This window comes from Diabrotica virgifera, chromosome 7 (genome assembly GCF_917563875.1).
Source record: "Diabrotica virgifera virgifera chromosome 7, PGI_DIABVI_V3a".
NCBI classification, from domain to species: Eukaryota; Metazoa; Arthropoda; class Insecta; order Coleoptera; family Chrysomelidae; genus Diabrotica; species Diabrotica virgifera.
Window position 1 is genome coordinate 73,988,649 of NC_065449.1, and position 19,418 is coordinate 74,008,066.

Consider the following 19,418-nt stretch of genomic DNA (forward strand, 5'->3'; position numbering starts at 1 on the left):
CTTACACACGGCTCAGTATAGCCGAAAAACTGAAAAATTAAACTTTGAAAATTTTGGTTTTTCAAAAATTACTCAAAATTTCAACATAGAAATAACTGAGCGTTTGTAGGAGAACTCTAGACGCGTCTAACGGTGTATACCGCATATCTAGAAAAATTCTAGTTTTTAAGTTATAGGCTTCGTAAATATGATCAACTCCATTTCTTATGGGAAAAACGGTTTTTCAAGCTCAATAATTCCTGTAATACCTTCAACTATTATACTTGACCTTAGATGGACCAGATACTACTTGTAAATACATTTCAAACTCATGTTTTATCGGCGAAATGGTTTATGTAGTTTTAGTAGTTACGACGCTAAGTTTAATCGAACATTCCAAGTTCATTTGCCGGCCATAATTATTAGGAGAGCTGGGATATGAACTCAGATTGTCTTATCACAAATATGGCGTCGTAACTACTAGATCATTTGGGAGATATTGCGACAAAGGCGACCATTTATAACGCTTAGCGTGTAATCGAGAAATATTACATTCAACTTAAATATTACGTGGCGCGAAAATGTATTTTCATTGCGATGGAAAATAAAATTCTAGTTTTATTCTGAAATATTTTTTTCATATATTTATTTGCTAATTATTTAAAGTAAAACGCGCCACAAAAGAACCTCAAAATGCAAAATGTATCAAAGTTAACCTTTTGTGGCTCGTTTTATTTCAAATTTAGCAAATATTATGGAAAAATATTTCAAAGTAAAACAAGAAAATCATTTTCCATCAAAATGAAAATATATTTTCGCGACACGTAATATTCATATTTATACCTACAGGGTTGCGAAAAAGTCTGGCAACTCGGTAATTTCTCGGAAACCGCTGGAAAGATTTTTATAGATTTTGGTAAGGGTCTTCTAATGCGCCCTCTTTGATAGTGGTAATTACATTGTTTTGTCAGATCTTCCGTTTTTCTGTACATCTAATGAACTTTCTTATTTCAAATGGAACACCCTATATATCTTTTGCGTTTTGAAGTTATGCCATAGTTTCAGCGTTATTGCTACATTTATAAAAAAAAATTTAATAAATTATAAAAACCAATTTTTTTCGGCTTGGGTAGACATTATTTTAGGTTTGCTGGATCATTGGGAACAAAAAATGTGTTTAGTAATTTTTCTCTAAAATTTATCGTTTCCGAATTATAAACAATTTACCCTTTGTGGACAGACTTTTTTTTTGTTTATATTAGATGGTGAATAATTTGTTTCTAGGACATGGTAGGGCAAAAAATAGACAAAATTAAGGTTTTTTATATCATATTTTTGTAATTATTATAAAAAAAGGTGGTACCATGTGGAAGCACTAGGCCCCAAACAAAAAAATTATTTAGCGTGAAATGGAATGAAACATTTTTTTTAGCGTGAGATCCATCCGATAGGATATCTTTTAGTAAATTGTATGTAAGCGTCATTATTTGTTATTTCACTCAAATTAAGACGCGAGACGACTTTTCATTTTGGAATTCTGTAACAAAACATACCTACTTGTTACCGACCGGCCTAGTGGCACCAATTGGAACCACCAAACAAATTATCAAAATTCATTTAGTTATCTTCGCAGTTCATAAAGTCTCAATACAGTAATATACAGGGTGTCCAGAAACTCTACCGACAAGCGAAGACAGGAGATTCCTCACATAATTTTAAGACAATTTAACCAAATTCACCTAGTCCGAAAATGCCTAAGGGAGCTAGAACTCTTTAAGATGGCGTCTTGTAATTAGTTTTTCTTAAATATATCCAGAACGTTTCTAGTTAGAAAAACTAAAATTGGGACGCGTATTTATCTTCCAGAGATAAACCGATTATATCTATTGCAAATTTCTAGTACCGGTCATAAGCGTCCGTTTTGGTTAGGGCAGCGGTTATTTTATCGCATAACTTTTTTGTCTTTAAATAGTTTTAAGCATTTTTTACACTGGATTATTAAATTCTGAGGTATACTAGTACTAAAAGATACTCTTGCTTTAAGTTGGTTGGACACACCGTTTTCTAGAAAAATCGGTTTGGAAATTTTTCGTCTCTTGAATTTGAAAAAAAAAATAAAAAGTTTTTCAAAAAAGACGGTGTATTTTACCAACTTAAAGCGAGAGTTACTTTTAGTACTAGAATACCTCATATTTAATAGTCTTATGTCAGAAATGCTTAAAAATTAAAGACAAACAGTTATGCGATAAAATAACCGTTGACCTACCCAAATCCGACGCATATGACATGTACTAGAAATTTGCAATTAATAAAATCGATTCATATTTGGAATATAATTAAACGAAAATTTTTTGTTTTCCTAAATAGTTTTTTTTTTGAAATTCAATAAACGAAAAATTTTCAAATCGCTAGAAAATGGTCAATCCTATCGACTTAAAGCAAGAGAACCTTTTAGTACTAGAATACCTTACAATTTAATAATCCAGAGTCGAAAGTGCTTAAAAATTAAATACAAAAATATTATGCGATAAAGTAACCGTTGCCCTACCCAAAACGGACGCCTATGACCGGTACTACAAATTCGAAATATAAATAAGGATACCAATTTTTGTTTTTCTATATAGAAGCGTTCTGGAGGTATTTAAGAAAAACTAATTACAAGACGCCATTTCAAACAGCTCTAGCTCCCTTAGGAAGCATTTTCTGACTAGGTGAATTAGTTAAATTGTCTTAAAATTATCCGAGGAATCTCCTGTCTTCGCCTATCGGTAGAGTTTCTGGACACCCTGTATAATTACGTCTATTTATCAACAAATTAACATAATACATACTTTTAATCAGCAGAAGAATGTTTGTTTATTTACTCAATAAACTAACCTCACTGTCATCCACTTGTTAGCTAGCCAAATGTATGATGTATACTAGGCCTAATGCTCCTAGAATTTTGTAATCGCGTGATCGGTGAAATACAAGACGTATACATTGCATTCCGTCCGGTGGTCCCAGAGTACGATTACTCGGGCAGTAGGAAAATAGTTATTTATGTACCAAGTCAGTAAAGTTACTCTTTATCGAACGAGTCTGATATTACGAGCAGAGGGAGAGAAGCGACCGAGGCGAATAACAGACGAGTTCGATAAAGAGTCTTTACTGACGTGGTGCATACAAAATTTTATCGCCAATCATAAAAAACATTAACACTTAGATGAGTCAAACATTCCATATAACGCACAAAATTTTTTAAGACGATTCGTCAATTAGTTTAAATTTTATTCAATTTGTTTATCGCAAAGAGCTTTTTTTTCGCAATGTTATTGTTCAGAAAATAATAATAACCTAGCAATTTTGTGGAAACCACATACAAGAAGAATAGTTATATTTTCAAGGTGTTGAAAAAAAATCATTAAAAAGTCGTTTTTATCACTCCGAAAAAAGATTAGTAAAATAGAGTCATTTTTCGCTTATAAACAATTTGAATAGCTTTGTTAATATTGACTGTAGAGTAAATCTACTTTAGGATTTAAAAATCTGGTATTTTTACACGAATTTTCAGAGAAAAACTGTTTGCCTAGGTTAATTAGGCTCAAAGTTAGTCGCCTTTATTATTTAATTCGTACTTACTTCTATATACATCAAATTCTCCTGTAACAGTGTTAGTTACCATACTACTCCGAAACGGCTTGGTCGATTTTTATGAAATTTTACACGTATATCCTATAGGACGGAGAAGAGGTTCCAATCTATTTTTTATACCCATAAATTATAAGGGGGGTAGCTCCCCTGCCATTTTTTTTTTATTTTTTTAGACAAAATTATCTACTTTAATTTTATATAATATAAAATTCAAAAATACATACAACCCTTAATTTTCACTCTTTTATCACCAACCCCTATTTGTTAACAGCCATCTATATATTTACATCTATAAAATTCTCCTGTCATAGTGTTACTTTCCATACTCATCCGACAGAGACCGCTTGACCGATTTTTATGAAATTATATATGTATATTAGGTAGGTCTTAGAATCGAGCGTAATCTATTTTTCATATCCCTGAGTGATAAGGGGAGTTCCCCCTAACATTTTGTAATGTTAGGTGTGGATGTGTGTACATAACGTACTCTATAAGACTACGAGTACACACAAATTTAAAAAATTATGATCAAAATCCATCAACAAGCTCCGGCGATATTAATCTCAGCATATGTTTACAGAATCAGTTTCATTTATTTAGTGCTCGGATTTTTATAATTCCCCTCCACCGACCACGAATTAATTCCGTTCAAACGCCATTTTTAAAACTTTATTAACCACTCTGTTGAGGTTCAAAGTTTACTCAAAATTTTACACATAAACTATATATCTTCAACTTTAAAAAAGCTCTAGTTAATTTGCTTAATTGTTATAAACAAAGTAGTCGTCAATTAAATAAAAAAAAGTGGCTAACTCTGACCGTAATTAACCTAGGCGAAAAGTTTTTCTTTGAAAACTCGTATAAAAATACCAGTTTTTTAAATCCCATTGTAATTTAGCCTACAGTCAATATTAACAAAGTTATTCAAATTGTTTATAAGCCAAAAAAGACTCTATTTTAGTAAAATGTTTTCTGAGTGACAGAAATGACTTTTTAATGATTTTTTTAAATACCTTGAAAATATGACTATTCTAATTTCACGTTGTTTTAACAGAATTGCTATATCGTTATTATTTTCTGAACAATAATATTGCTAAAAAAATTTTTTTGCGATAAACAAATTGAATAAAATTTAAACTAATTGACTAATCGTCTTGAAATTTTTTGTGCATTGTGCGGACTGTTTGACTCAACTTTTCGTGCAATATGAAAGTCTTAAATTCATTTTCGCAAAAGTTATAGCAAATTATTTATTTTCGAAATTTTAGTTTTATTTTGCAATATCAGAAGCAACAAATGATCGGACCAAAATTCAAAAAGCGCTATTTTAAACCTTGGGTCATCTACTAAAAGAAAAATTTTATAAATAGGTTATTTAATTATCCCATTTTTACCTGTAGCGATTTAAACGAAAAAACTTCCATTTTTGACCCTTATTTGTTAATAACTAAATTTCTCGTCCAAACTGTGACGGGCATTTTTGTATTTATAATGTATTAGGTATATATTATTCAAAAAAACCCATTTGCAATCTGGCTGCTCAATTGTCCCGAACATGGTATATTTTTGCGTTATTTTCCTGGTGTATAATGCAGTCCGATCGTCCGTCCTCTCCTATGCGCTTCATTAAAAATGTGTAATAAAAAACAATGTTTTAGAATAAAAAGTGCCAAAAATTATTATAGGAAGCTGATAGAAGAAGGATTGAGCTTGACTTTAGGTGCTTTGTGGTTTCAAAAAAAATAATATTTGTATTTTTGAACTAGAGAATCGTCTTTATTCGATTTTTTCAATTTTAAATTGTTTATAACTCGGAAACGATTAACTTTAGAGGAAAATTACAAAAGACCATTTTTGTTCGCAATTATCCAAAGTATCTAAAATAGTTTCTATCTAAGCCGGAAAAAAATTTGTTTGTAATATTTGTTAAATTTTTTTAATAAATGTAACAATAACTCCGAAATTCTGGCATTTAGGTATAGGAAATATAACATGAAAAATAATCAGTATTTCTTAAGAACTTTAAAACTTCAAAAATATATGTACAGGTTGTTCTATTTGAAATAACAAAGTTCATTAGATTTCCAGAAAAAAGGAACACTTGACAACAATGTAATTACCACTATAATATCGGCCGCATTAGAAGACCCTTACCCACCACAATCTATAAAAATCGTTCTAGCGGTTTCCGAGAAATTACCGCGTTGCCAGACTTTTTCTCAACCCTGTATATCAGCTCTTTTGTAGCTGGATTATCGGCGGTTAGCGGTTTTTTATTCGTGTTTTTTATACAGCATAATATCTACTATCTACACATACATTTAATCTTACAAAAGCTCACTCCGTTTATAAAGAAATAACTAACAAGTCACCCTGATACTCCACTCACAATGTTAAAGTTTTATTTTTACGAGAGTAAGGTACCAACAAACGAGGTATTAAACTTTTTTTGTAGTAAAAGAGTCGGAGTTGATTCATTTCGTACGATGAGAGTGAAGTTTGCAGAGAAAGTAGGAGTCCGCAAAACTCCCATTCATTATTTATTGATGAGAACCGAAAATACTCTGTTCGCTTTAACATTTTTTGTCTTTTTTCTTTCTGCAGACAAACTATCGTCCTTTTGGAAAGTTTTATGTTCCTATTTGTACTCTGAGTAAGGAGAAATTTATGGAAGTTTTCCGTAATTGAAACGATTCATGGAGAAATTTTTCAACCTGTTTTGTTGGAGATCTTAAATGCAACTCAGTCAAGCAATTTTAAAAAATATGTATGATTATTATTGAAATATTCTTTCTAGTATCAAATTAAAGTTCAAATAAACGTAAATCAGAATAATAATAGGGGAGAGCGGGGCAAGTTGAGAAAAATTTCCTATATTAATTTTTACAATTTTAGATTAGATTTTTTTCTATTAAATATCGATATGTTATTTTCTATGGTGCAAAGTTTTCTGAGGTATTATCTTTTTGATTGAGTTGATACTTTTCCCAAGACTGAAATTTTCCCCACATGGGGGTAAGTTGATATTCGCTGGGGGCAGATTGAGACAAGTATGTAAATGTTAAGAAAATGATCTTTTGTTTGAAATTATTTTTTTTTATCTTTTTGTCCTTTGTGCCAGTCCTGATAATTTTATTTAACCTTTTTTTTACATTTTCTATTGCAGAATATCTTTGGCTTCTTTATCTTTAGCTTCCTTCTCTAGCTTTTCATTTACTGGAATGCTTTTAAGAAATGCAGATTTCAACGGTTTCTTTCCTTGTTTATTATTTTTCTTTCTCTATTTTTGGATACGGACGAATTTGTTGAGGACTCACCGTGGACAGGTATATAGAAATATTCTTACTCGTAGAAGGCGTAGGCTATATTGGTGCTCCTGTAAATAAATATCCTCAACACTGCTATAGTCGAGGAAATGAAGCTGAAAAAATGGCAAAACCTCGCAATTTTTTCGTCCAGCGTCGATTTGATTTGTACAAAAATTTGACTTTGTTCATTACAACCTCTAGTTCATTTTCTATATTGAGCCGTTGTATGCTTTTGGTTTTTTAAGGGTGAAAACTACCCCTAATTGTAAAAAACTATAAAATAACATTTTAAACTTTTATATTGTCAACATTCGGTTCTTATTAGTTACATAATGATAGTTTAATGCTTTAAGATATACTATCATAATATTTCAACCCTTAAAACCACCCTTGTTGGAGCTATATATAAAAAATTTACTTATGCTAAAAGAATAATTTCGGCTTGCATCGATTTACATAAAAATTTGGGATTAGGATCATCTCACCCTGTACTTTATATTCTATATGATGCTTAAGGGCGTTGATTATTTTTAGGGGTGTAAACTACCCCTTATTGTCAAAAATTATATAAAAATATTTTAAACGGGTAAAATTTGATTTTGATTGGTTAAATAATGATTGTTTTATACTTTAGGATATAATATCATAATATTTCAACCCTTAAAACCACCCTTAATAACATTACAATTTTTATAAGTAGATATTTTAATAGATCTATACAGAAAAAAAAGTAGAATTAAAGAATTACAAAAACATTTATTTACACAAAAATACGAATTTACAAATATGTACAAATACAAATACAAATAGCTTTTTAGTCATCTTCCAGTATACGAACCGGTTCTGTGATATTATACATACATTGAAAATTATCCATATGCTGACTATACGAATTTTTCGAAAAAAAAAATCGTTTTATAAACGTACCTCCTTCATTTTTGTCGATAAAATGTTTTTTCAAAAATGACTTTGTAGTATTTTTGAAGAGTTATAAGACTGTGTAAACTAAATTCCGTAAGATCCCTTAGTTTTTAATTAGGGTGGGTTTAAAAGGCTCGAATAAGGGGGTGTTTGCTCGTAAATTGAGGTTTTAAACAGCTATATCTCGCTAACTGTTCACTGTAATGAAAATCTATGCACAAGGAAATTTTAGTTATTAAAAAAGCTACAATTTAGTGTTCCATCATTTTTTTCGAATCTCCAGTATTTTCGGAGATATTTTGAACTAAAAGGTGAAAAATGGGAAATTCCAAAAATAAATTTTTCTTTAAACTCCAATTTTTCTAAAATTACGCCTTTTAAATAGCTCAAACTTCTTGGGTGTATTAATAATGCAAATATAAAAGGAATTAAAGAAAGGTGAAGCCCAATTTTTAATTAGGAGGGTAGTTAGGGGGTTGTTTTCACTAATTTTTCATAGAGAAAAGCAGGTACCGACTTTTTTTGATCATAAGCCGCTTAATTTTCAGGCTAGAAACTTTTTATTATTATTTTTTGAAAGGTCTAACTATGTGCTTAAAAAAAGGTTATTAAAGTTTTCCTCGAAAAATGCAAAGTTTTTCCGTTGTTTTACTTTGAATATTTCAAATTATGCATTTGACGAAAAAAGCTAATTTTAAAACATGCCATAACTCGTTTTGTATTCGTCCTAAAGATATTAAAGAATAAGAATTTGGTTTGTGTTATTAAAAGATACAATTTTTATATTCACACTTTTTTTTTATTAAATGCATATTTTTCGAGGTATTCTCAAAAAACCCTCTAAAAAAGTCGATTTTTTCATCGAAAAACTTTTACTTTCAAGCGCGAATATCTCGAAAAATATTAGTTTTACGAAGAAAATGTAAAAAACATTGTTTTCTTAGAATTACTTTTTACATCGATTTATATGGTTAAAATGTAATAAAAAATTCCCGCCCCCGAGATGGGGTGGCAACCACCTCCAAGGTTTTAGCGTACAGCGGCATGATATAGAAAATGATCCTTGGACTATTCCCTACCTTCTGTGAAAATTTCAAGTAAATCCATGCTGGACGAAAAAATTGCGAGCCAAAATGCTTCATTTCCTCGACTACTAGTCTCAGCCTGGATAGTTTATAAATAAAGCGCTGTTTTGAAAATTCATCTCTTTATCTGTAACTGAGCTTGACCAGGAGACAGAGACAGCATCGATAAACACGTCTTTGTTGTAGGACACAATTCCTGTGGCTTAAAATCCACAAATAATATTTGTAGGATTTTTTGCTTAGGGCAGAGCCAATTTCACGATGCCAAGTACTATAAATATTGTCACTCCTTTACCTGGATTGTTTGTCATCAAGTCATCAACTGAAGCAAAATAAAAATTTTTAAAATCAGTTTGTCATGTCTTTTTTCTTTCTCCTGACAAATTATCGTCCTTTTGGAAAGTTTTATGTTTCTATCTGTACTCTGAGTAAGGAGAAATTTATGGAAGTTTTCCGTAATTGAAACGATTCTTGGAGACATTTTTCAACCTGTTTGTCGGGAATCTTTAAGGGGATCGGTAGAAAGTTTCGGCTCCAATACTATTTAAATGGGATTCATTTTTTTTTTTCGAATCTTGAGAAAACTAATAAGTATTTTGAAAAATTTAAACACAGAATGAAATATTACGTTCTTACTGACGGCCGAAAGTTCCCGAAAACTTATATAATGTTACAGGGGTGAAAAATGAAGAGAAAATGTAGTGTGATTTTTAATTTCAAATGCCTCATTCAAAAGAAACTTTTCATTTATTTTAAGGGACTTTCGGCCCTCGATAATAATTGTTATTCTTTCATTATGCGTTCAAATTTGTTAAAAATATTTATTAGTTTTTTTCAGGATTTGAGAAGTGATATTTTCCAAATCGAACATTCGCTATTAGTCCAGAAAGTCACTGCGCATCCGCTAGGAAAAATATTCTAATTCGGATTTTTTGCACAATCTTACTCAAAAACGACCCCTTTTAACAAATTTGCATGTTGCCAGGACCAAAAGTTGGTCAAAAATTTTTTAAACGTTTTTTTTTTGTTTTTTTCCTAAAATTATTTTTTTTACATGGAACAAATTTTTTTTAGATTTTTTGGATCATTCCAAACAGAAAAGGTCTTTAGTGACTTTTCTCTAAAGTTGTTAGTTTTTGACATATAAGCGATTAAAATTTGAAAAATTGCGAAATGGGCCATTTTTAACCCTCAAAAACAATGTGAAAAACTGAAAATTTGAATGTTTCCAAGGTAGGTGGATATTCTTTAAACATCGATTGATGAAATCCCGAAGAGTTTTTTGCAATACAATATTCAAAACTCCTTTGTTTTTTAATTGCTAATCAAGCGTGCGCGACACTATTTTCCACCTTTGCATGTGTATGCAATATGGTGCAAATGAAAGGAATAAATTCGTTATTTCGTAAACCGGCGACTTTAAGGAAAAATCCCGAAACGGATCGATTTTTATTTTTAAGTTATGATATTGTGACATATATGGTATACTAGTGACGTCATCCATCTGGGCGTGACGACGTAATCGATGATTTTTTTAAATGAGAATAGGGGTCGTGTGCAAGCTCATTTGAAAGGTTCTTCAATTCTCTATTCAGTAATATAAACATTTACATAATTATTTATACAGGGTGTCCAACAATTTAATTTTTTTGTCAATTTGCCAAATGATTTAATTTAATAAAAAATTTTTGGACACCCTGTATAAATAATTATGTACATGTTTATACTACTGAATAGAGAATTCAAGAACCTTTCAAATGAGCCAGCACACGACCCGCATTATTATTTAAAAAAATCATCGATTGCGTCATCACGCAGAGATGGATGACGTCACTAGTATACCATATATGTCACAATATCATAACTTAAAAATAAAAATCGATCCGTTTCGGGATTTTTCCTTAAAGTCGCCGGTTTACGAAATAACGAATTTATTCCTTTCATTTGCACCATATTGCATACACATGCAAAGGTGGAAAATAGTGTCGCGCACGCTTGACTAACAATTAAAAAACAAAGGAGTTTTGAGTATTGTATTGCAAAAAACTCTTCGGGATTTCATCAATCGATGTTTAAAGAATATCCACCTACCTTGGAAACATTCAAATTTTCAGTTCTTCACATTGTTTTTGAGGTTAAAAATGGCCGATTTCGCAATTTTTCAATTTTTAATCGCTTGTATGTCAAAAACTATCAGCTTTAGAGAAAAGTCACTAAAGACCTTTTCTGTTTGGAATGATCCAAAAAACCTAAAAAAAATTTGTTCCATGCAAAAAAAATAATTTTAGGAAAAAAACAAAAAAAAACGTTTAAAAAATTTTTGACCAACTTTTGGTCCTGGCAACATGCAAATTTGTTAAAAGGGGTCCTTTTTGAGTAAGATTGTGCAAAAAATCCGAATTAGAATCTTTTTCCTAGCGGATGCGCAGTGGCTTTCTGGACTATATCTTTGTCATATAACGCAATGAGTCGAATAGAATATGGCGACAAGACAGGGACAATTTTAAATATTTGACATGGCATCTGGAATATTTTGAGTTGTGATTAAATCATATTGATAATGTATTTGATAAATAATGGATTTAAGACGTGAACTTAATATAAAGTTAAGCTAAGGTAATTAACGCTGAGCAGATGAGTTGTGAATTATTTAAAATTCTCTCATCTTAATTTCGTCGGCATCCTGTATGATTTATAAATTTTGAAAATCTCAGGAGATGTAACCAAAGAAAGCATTCCACCTGTTGTCAATATGGTGGTGTGAGAACAATATTTATTGTCGTTTTCTGTGCTACTTCGATTGATAACTTACTTTGTTTTTCGGTAGATGGCTCTAGTTCATCCGTGACATTTCTTTTTTTTTCAATTCGGAAGGGTCCAAAGTGTGATGCCTGGAAAAGTCGGAGAGATGAGGATATGGGACTACTGATGAGGGGGAAAAGACCTCCGAAACCGGTATAGGCTCTTCCTACAGTCTCTGATTTAACCAGAGCGTTATGCAGCTGCTGCATTTTCGTGTTGCAAAGAAATTAAAAATGTTTATATATTTTTGATATAAAGTTATTTATTGTTTATTATTTATGGAAAGTCCAAGCAGAGAATACACCAGGATATATTCTGTGATCCAAGGATTTTGTTGTTAAAGATGTTCAAAATTGTAAGAGTTCCATAGTAACAATATATTATTAAAAAATCACTTTATCACTTTTCCTCTTTTCTGGATTAAATATTAGTTTTTGTTGTACAGTATATAAATTTTTATAATCACTGAATACAAAGTTATTGAAAAAATTATCATATTAATGAACTGAATTAATAATTTAAGCAATTATACAATAAGAGTTATCCAAGAATATTCAAGAGGCATCTCTTTAAAGTTAATGATGACATTGTCAAGTAGCGATTATATTATATCCATAACAGTGAGAAATTTACTACACGTAATTTGCCATGTAAAGACAGAAAAAGTAGGGAACGCCGTAAAATATTTGCGCCTACACTCTTAAAGGCAACTCAGTCAAGCAAATTTAAAAAATATGTATGATTTATTAGTGAAATATTCTTTCTAGTATCAAAATAAAGTTCAAATAAACGATATCAAAATAATAATAGATCCTAGGGAGCCAGATTTTGTACTAATAGAATAATAAGAAAATTAAAAAACAAAAACGGTTTTCGTAAATGGAAACAAATATAGCTTTGAGAAGAGGTATACCAATATAAATAAAATGATAAACCAAAATAATACTATTTTTAGTGGTTCCAGTTTTTTCTAAATGTGATTTTTTGTATAGAAGATAATATTATTACAAGAGTAGGTAACCTGTTCTTTATGTAGAATAAATGCCTCTTTAACTCAGAGATTTTGTGATTTTAATACTCAAAGTCGCAATATTTCTTACTTGTCACCTCAAACTATTAGTTACATCAACACCAACCAACCACAGTGCATACCTCAGCCTCAAGCCTCAATACCACAACTCATCACCTATCAGAAACACAGATATACACTGTGGGCCGAAATAAAGTAGTACATTTTTTAGTTGAAAATAACTTTTTGTTTTTTGGGTGATTTAATTTCTTTTTGCATGGCTAATAGCCTAACATGCCTATTATTATAGGCGATTTCAACGCACAAATAGGTAAAGAAAAATGCTTTAGGGAGGTTGCAGGGGAAAACTCATTACATAGCACAACAAACAATAATGGAGAAAGATTATGTAATTTAGCAGCGGCATTAAACATGGACATAAGTAGCACGAGATATAAACACAAAAACATACACAAGATAACATGGATGAGACCAGGCAGTCTGGAGGGGAATCAAATAGACCATGTACTTATTAAAAAGTCACACAAACAGTCGATAAATGACGTGAGATCTCACAGAGGGGCAAACATCGATTCGGACCATATGCTAGTGATTGCAAAATGTAAAATAAAAACAACAAAGAATGAAAGACGAAAAGCACAGGGAAGATGGGACGTAGATAAATTGAAAGATAAAGGAGTAAAAAGAAGATTTGTAAAAGAAGTAAATGTAGAGATGTAGTTCAAGGAGGAACAAGAAATGGAGGAGCAGTGGAAAAAAATCAAACAAGGAATAAACACTGCAGCAGAAAAAGTAGTTAGAAAAATGCAAAAAGAAAGAAGAAACAATTGGTTCGACGAAGAGTGCAAACTAGCAGTGGACGAAAAGAATAAAACAAGATTCAAATGGCTAAGCACAAGTAAAGAAGAGGAACGAGAAAAATACCAAGATCAAAGGAAAAAGACAAATAAATGGTTTAAATCAAAGAAAAATAAAAAAGTAGACGAAATTATGAACGAAATCGAAACAGAAAATAAGATACACAATTCAAAACCACTGTACCAATACTTAAAGCTAAGTAGTAGAAAACGGACAGCTAATGTAGCCATAGAACCAAGCAAGCAAGCAAGCATAGTGATTTAACCCAGCCTGAGAGACTTGCTCACCCCTAGAGAATGACATTCGGGTGATACAATTCATTGAGGCGAGGAGGATTAACTCCCGTAAGCAGGAATCACTCCACCCCGCCTCAATGCTCCAGACCATCCACTTACCCCCCGATAGCACTCTGATGCGCTATAGGGGCTCTCAATCAGCAAAGTGCTTATCATATGGGAGTCTTGGGTACACGGACTCCCATATGAAATCCTACCCCGATCAATGCAGGCCAGCGTGAGGCGCTCTATTCCCGCTATCTCTAGTGACTTATCTTCGATCTGTTTTGCTTGCTCGGGCGCCGAGTCCCCGCTCTGGGCTATGTCCAGTTCGGCGACTCGGCGCTCGAGGATGTGGGCCCCTCATGCCCTTTTTTGGGTTTTGTTACTAATATTTTTTTTTGTGGCTTTCGCCTATTGTTAATATTTTATTGATTTGTTTAGTGGCTGAAGCCGTTTTGAAGTTTTTTGTATATTTTTTTTTTTGAGGGATGTCTGAAAATTATAAAAATCAACATTAATAAATATAATGAGATGCCAAAGGTGAGCAAGTTGTCTTCTTTTGATAGAGCTACGATTATCTAGCCTTTATTATATATTTAATAATATTTGTTGTTTGGGTCTCCTATGTTTCCATCTATGGTACACATCATACCTTAATATCTCTTGCAAGATCCGGTTTGGGTGGTCTTCTAGCTCAGCAAATTTTGTTCTGGCTTTTTCCTCCATAATATCCAGTACTCTTATTTGTTTTAGGTCTCTAAATAAGAACCGTTCGGCGACGTATCTGGGCACGTTTGCAGCTTCTCTGAGGCAGTTGTTGTGTGCCGCTTGTATCTTCTTTTTGTTACTTTGACTTATGTGACCCCATGCAAGAGATGCGTATGTAATTATTGGCAGTATAATGCTATTTATCAGTCTTAATTTTGTTTTCATAGCTAATTTGCTTCTTCTTCCTGTGAGTCCTCTTATTGCCGATCTGGCCGCTGCTGTTTTCTGGACTGTTGCGTTGACATGTGATGTGAATGTAAGACCTTGGTCCATTGTGACTCCTAAATATTTAACTTCGTTTTGCCATTCGATGGGTCTGTCTTGCAATGTTAGCTGTTCTTCTGGGTTATCTCTTCTCTTTTTGAAGATAACCGCTTGGGTCTTATCTGGATTTATTGCTATTTTCCATTGGATACTCCATTCTTCTATTGTATCCAATGCCGTCTGTAGATTTCTTACAGCTATATCTAGGTTCATGTGTTTTGCAGCAATTGCAGTGTCGTCTGCATAAAGGCTGATCAATGTTCCGGGTGTTCTTGGAACATCTGCTGTATATATGGTATACAGAAGGGGTGATAAAACTGCCCCCTGTGGTACTCCAGCTTCCGGCATTCCGTGTTCTGATAGAACTGGTCCTATCCGGACCCTGAACTTCCGGTCGCTTAGGTACGAGGAGATGAGTTTCGTCATGGCCCCGCTGTATCCATAATCTCTCATTTTGTATGTCAGTCCTTCATGCCACACTCTATCAAAGGCTTTGCTTACATCCAGAAAGGCTGCTCCCGTATATTGTTGGTCATTGAATCCAGCTACTATATATTCGGTAAGTCTTAATATTTGAAGTTCGCTGGAATGTTGAGCTCTGAATCCAAATTGTGCTTCTAGGATTATGCCTAGCCTGTCTGTCTCTGATTGGAGCCTGGTTTGGATGACCCGCTCCACTATCTTACTGACTGCTGGAAGTAAGCTAATCGGCCTGTAATTTTGAGGAAATATGTGGTTCTTTCCTGGCTTGGGTATCATAATTACATGGGCTTCCTTCCATCGATTTGGGAAGAGCCTGTATCTTAGTATTGCGTTTGTTATATTTGTCAAATACACAACTGCTTTCGAGGGAAGATACTTCAGAGCTCTGTTAGTGATTTCGTCTGGACCAGGTGCTTTCTTTGGTGAACTTTTTCGAATCAGTTCACTTATTTCTCTTGGTGATGTGGGATTTATTATTTCTTCTTGTTCTTCGGGCGTTTCTAGTTCTGTTTCTTCGACTTCTTCGATAAAGTCTATATCTTCGTCTTGGTGATAATTCAGTGTACACTCTCTTTCAAGTGTCCTTCTCATCACCTCGGCTTTATCTTCTTCTGTGTAGACGATCCCATTTTCTCCATGTAGTGGGGGAATGGGTTTTCTATCGTTTCTTAAAGTTCTTTGGAGCCTCCATATTTCTTGCATATTTTGGCTCCTTTCCTCCATTTCTTTTATGTAGTTTTCCCACTTTTGGCTTCTATGGTCTATTAGTGCCTGTTTGACTTGTCGATTCAGTCGATTTGCCCTATTTTTATCTTCCTGGTTTCTTGTTCTTCTGGCTCTCTTTTTGGCTCTGTTCTTTTCCCTTATCATTTCTTTTATTTCCTGATTTATGTCTCTAAATCTTCCCATATGAATTTCATATTCTTCTTCAGTAGTGCTATTTCTTAGTGCTTCTTTTATGATGTTTTCGAGCTCTAGGACTTTTTCCTCTATTTCTTGTGGATTGTCAATTGTAGGAATGTTTCCAATTCCTATGCTCACTAGGCGTTTGAAGTTAGACCACTTGGTTTTCTTTCTTTTCTTTGTTGTTCTGTGATCTTCTTCCCATGTACCTATTTCTATGAGTATGGGGTTGTGGTCTGCTGATCCTTCGTTTAAGGTTCGGATGTCTGTTTGTAGTCCTAGGCTTTTGGCCACTACTATATCTAAATGGGTTGGTAGAGCATTTCCAGGAAAGTATGTTGGTTCGATGGGCCCAATCACCATGGTGTCTTCGTTGTTCACTAGATAATTATTCAGTATTCTACCGTTTCTGTTTGTAGCTCTATCGTTCCAGTTAGGGGATCGGGCGTTTAGGTCTCCTATTATTATGGACGGTTCTTCGGCGTTCAGGAACGTATTCAGGTCGTCGTCGTTTAAAGGATCTGTTGGCCTTACATATGCTGAAGTGATCCTTATTTCACCTTGTCTCATCTGGACTTTTATTGTTGTTGCTTCCATAGTGTTTAGTGGTGGCGTATGTTGTAATGTATGATTTATTCCTTTTCTCACTAGGATAGCAGTTCCTCCTGAATTTGCTCTGTGGTCGTTCCTGTAGATGTCGTATCCTGGAAACTTGATATTGATGGTATGAGTTAGTTTAGTTTCTTGCAATGCTACGACATCCATTTCATATCTATTTATTAATTCGTCCAGCACGTTTGTATTAGTTCTTATGCCGCCTGAATTCCAGGAGCCTATCTTCAGGTATCCCCTAGTTTCGTGCCTTAGTTCAGTGCTATTTTTACATTTTTAATCGCTTCACTTACCGTTTTTATGACTAGCTCTTCTATCATCGTGGCCAGTCCTTTTTGTTGTTCTTTTGAAATTAATATGGTCGAATCTGTTGTTGGGTTTTGGGTTGGTTTGGTGATTTGGGCGTACGATTGCCCATTGTTTCTTTTAGGTTGTTGTGTTCTGTTTTCTATTGTTATTTGTCTGGGTCTTCCCCAGGCAGGTATCTTTGGGCATCCTCTATAACTTGCCGGGTGTTGCCCTTGGCAATTAGCACATTTTGCTTTTTGTTCTGCTGGAATTTGGCAGAATTTACTCTTGTGATTTTCTCCGCACTTTACGCACCTAGCGTCTTTGAAGCATGCATTTTGGGCGTGGTGGAAGCCCTGGCAATTAAAACATTGAGTTGGTCCGTTGCTCTTTCTTAGATCTTCTATTACTACTCTCATGTACATAAGGTTGGTAATTTTCTTGGCTTTGGGTACGTCTTCTTTTTCCACTGTAATTATAAACATTGGCAGAGATTTTTTGTCTGCCTTCCTAGACTTCATGTTTGTTACGTTAATTGTATTTATTTCATGTTTATTTAATAGTTCCGTTTGTATATCTATAGGTTTTGTATTTGAGGGAAGTCCTCTAATAACCATTTTGGGCTTGATATCTTCGTCTAATGGGAAGGCGATCCACTGAATTTTGATTTCTTTGTTATAATCTTCCAAGATATGGGTAAATTTTCTATAATCTTCAGGGCATTTTGTTTGAATGAGTGTTTCTCTTCCGTTTTTGGAGATTTTATTGTCTGTGTATATCTTTTGAGTTTCAGCAATTTTCAATATTGTTCCTGTTTCGTTTACTGTTTGTAGTTTTATGACGGGTGGTTTTGGTTTGGACCTGTTTATAGTGCTTTCTTGATTGTTTTGTTCGGTGATAAGGATATTATCAATTTCGCTTGTTTCCATTGTCTCTTCCCTGCCCTTATTCAGTAGGGAAGGAAATAGTTCTTGTACCTTAGATGTTGATGGCACGCTGTTGTCTTTTCCGACCTTTTTTGGCAGGGAAGGGAAATCTTCATTTGTTTTTGTTGTGGGTGTTATGGGTAAATTTTTTGTATTTGCGATGTTATTATTAGTATCTTCAATTTTTTTCTTTGGGATTGCTGTCATCGATTTTTTTTCATTTATTTGTATATCGGTTGTCTGGTTTTCGTTTTTAAGTTCGTCGAATCTTTTATCTATAGTTTCGATTACTTTTTCTTGAGAGTTTATTATTGTATTTTGTAGTCCATTGATTTTTTCATTCAATTGATGGATTTGGTTTCTGAGTTTTTTAATTTCTTCGTCCTTTTCTTTTAGTTGCTTTTTCATTTCAGCCACTGAATCTTCATCTTCCTGGCACTCATTCGGCCTTTGACGTTTTGCTGCCTTCTTATTTTTGTTTTTAGTTTTATTTTTCTCTACTATTTCTGATTCGTGTTCTGGTTCCATGTTGTTCTGTTTTTTCTTTTCCGCTATGGCCTTAGGTGTTTCAGAAACGCCGTTTAAGGCATTGCACGTTAAATTTTCAATATTTTGATCAATATCAATATCAGAATTATCAAACAGCGGAAGATTTGAGGAAATATTTGGACTTACCTCCATCGGTCCTCTTTATAATTGTTTTTTTTTTAACTTACTTTTCTGCCCCACGAAATGTATAGGTACCTATTTTTGAGATATTCGATGTTGTACAAACTCGTCGGCAGCCTGTCTGATCCTTCAAAAAGGTTTAGAACTTCGAAATGTTTAAAGTTTTGGAAAGAACTTTTTAAATACGTCTTTATACTTTGACAGTACTTTGACAATTGCCATAGAACCAGAAACATGGCAGAAGTATTTCGAAGAAATGTATCAAGAAACGGATGTAGAAGAAGAAAGAAAAACAATAATGAACCCGGAACAAGGTGAAGAAGAAGAATTGACCTATACAGAAGTAAAAGATACAATATGCAAACTGAAAAACGGGAAAACAGCGGGAGACGACGGAATATGTGCAGAACTTATAAAATACGGGGGTGAAGCACTATACAGAAAGATTTATGAACTAATACAGAATATATGGAATAAGGAAACAATGCCCGAAGAATGGAAGAAAGGAATTATTGTGACATCGCAAAACAAGGAGACCACAGGATATGTAAAAACTACCGAGCAATTAATTTACTGAATGTAACATATAAAGTACTGACTGGTATAATTAG

At 33.2% G+C, this 19,418-nt stretch overlaps 1 protein-coding gene across 1 annotated transcript in view; it reads right to left on the reverse strand.

Annotated features, from left to right (window-relative positions):
* Positions 1–18,819, reverse strand: part of LOC126888534 (uncharacterized) — a 33,898-nt gene extending 15,079 nt beyond the window's left edge. The window contains exon 1 of the mRNA XM_050656879.1: positions 18,190–18,819. Within this exon, the coding sequence (XP_050512836.1) occupies positions 18,190–18,819 (630 nt within the window). The remainder of the gene's footprint in view (positions 1–18,189) is intronic.
* Positions 18,820–19,418: the final 599 nt, after the last annotated feature.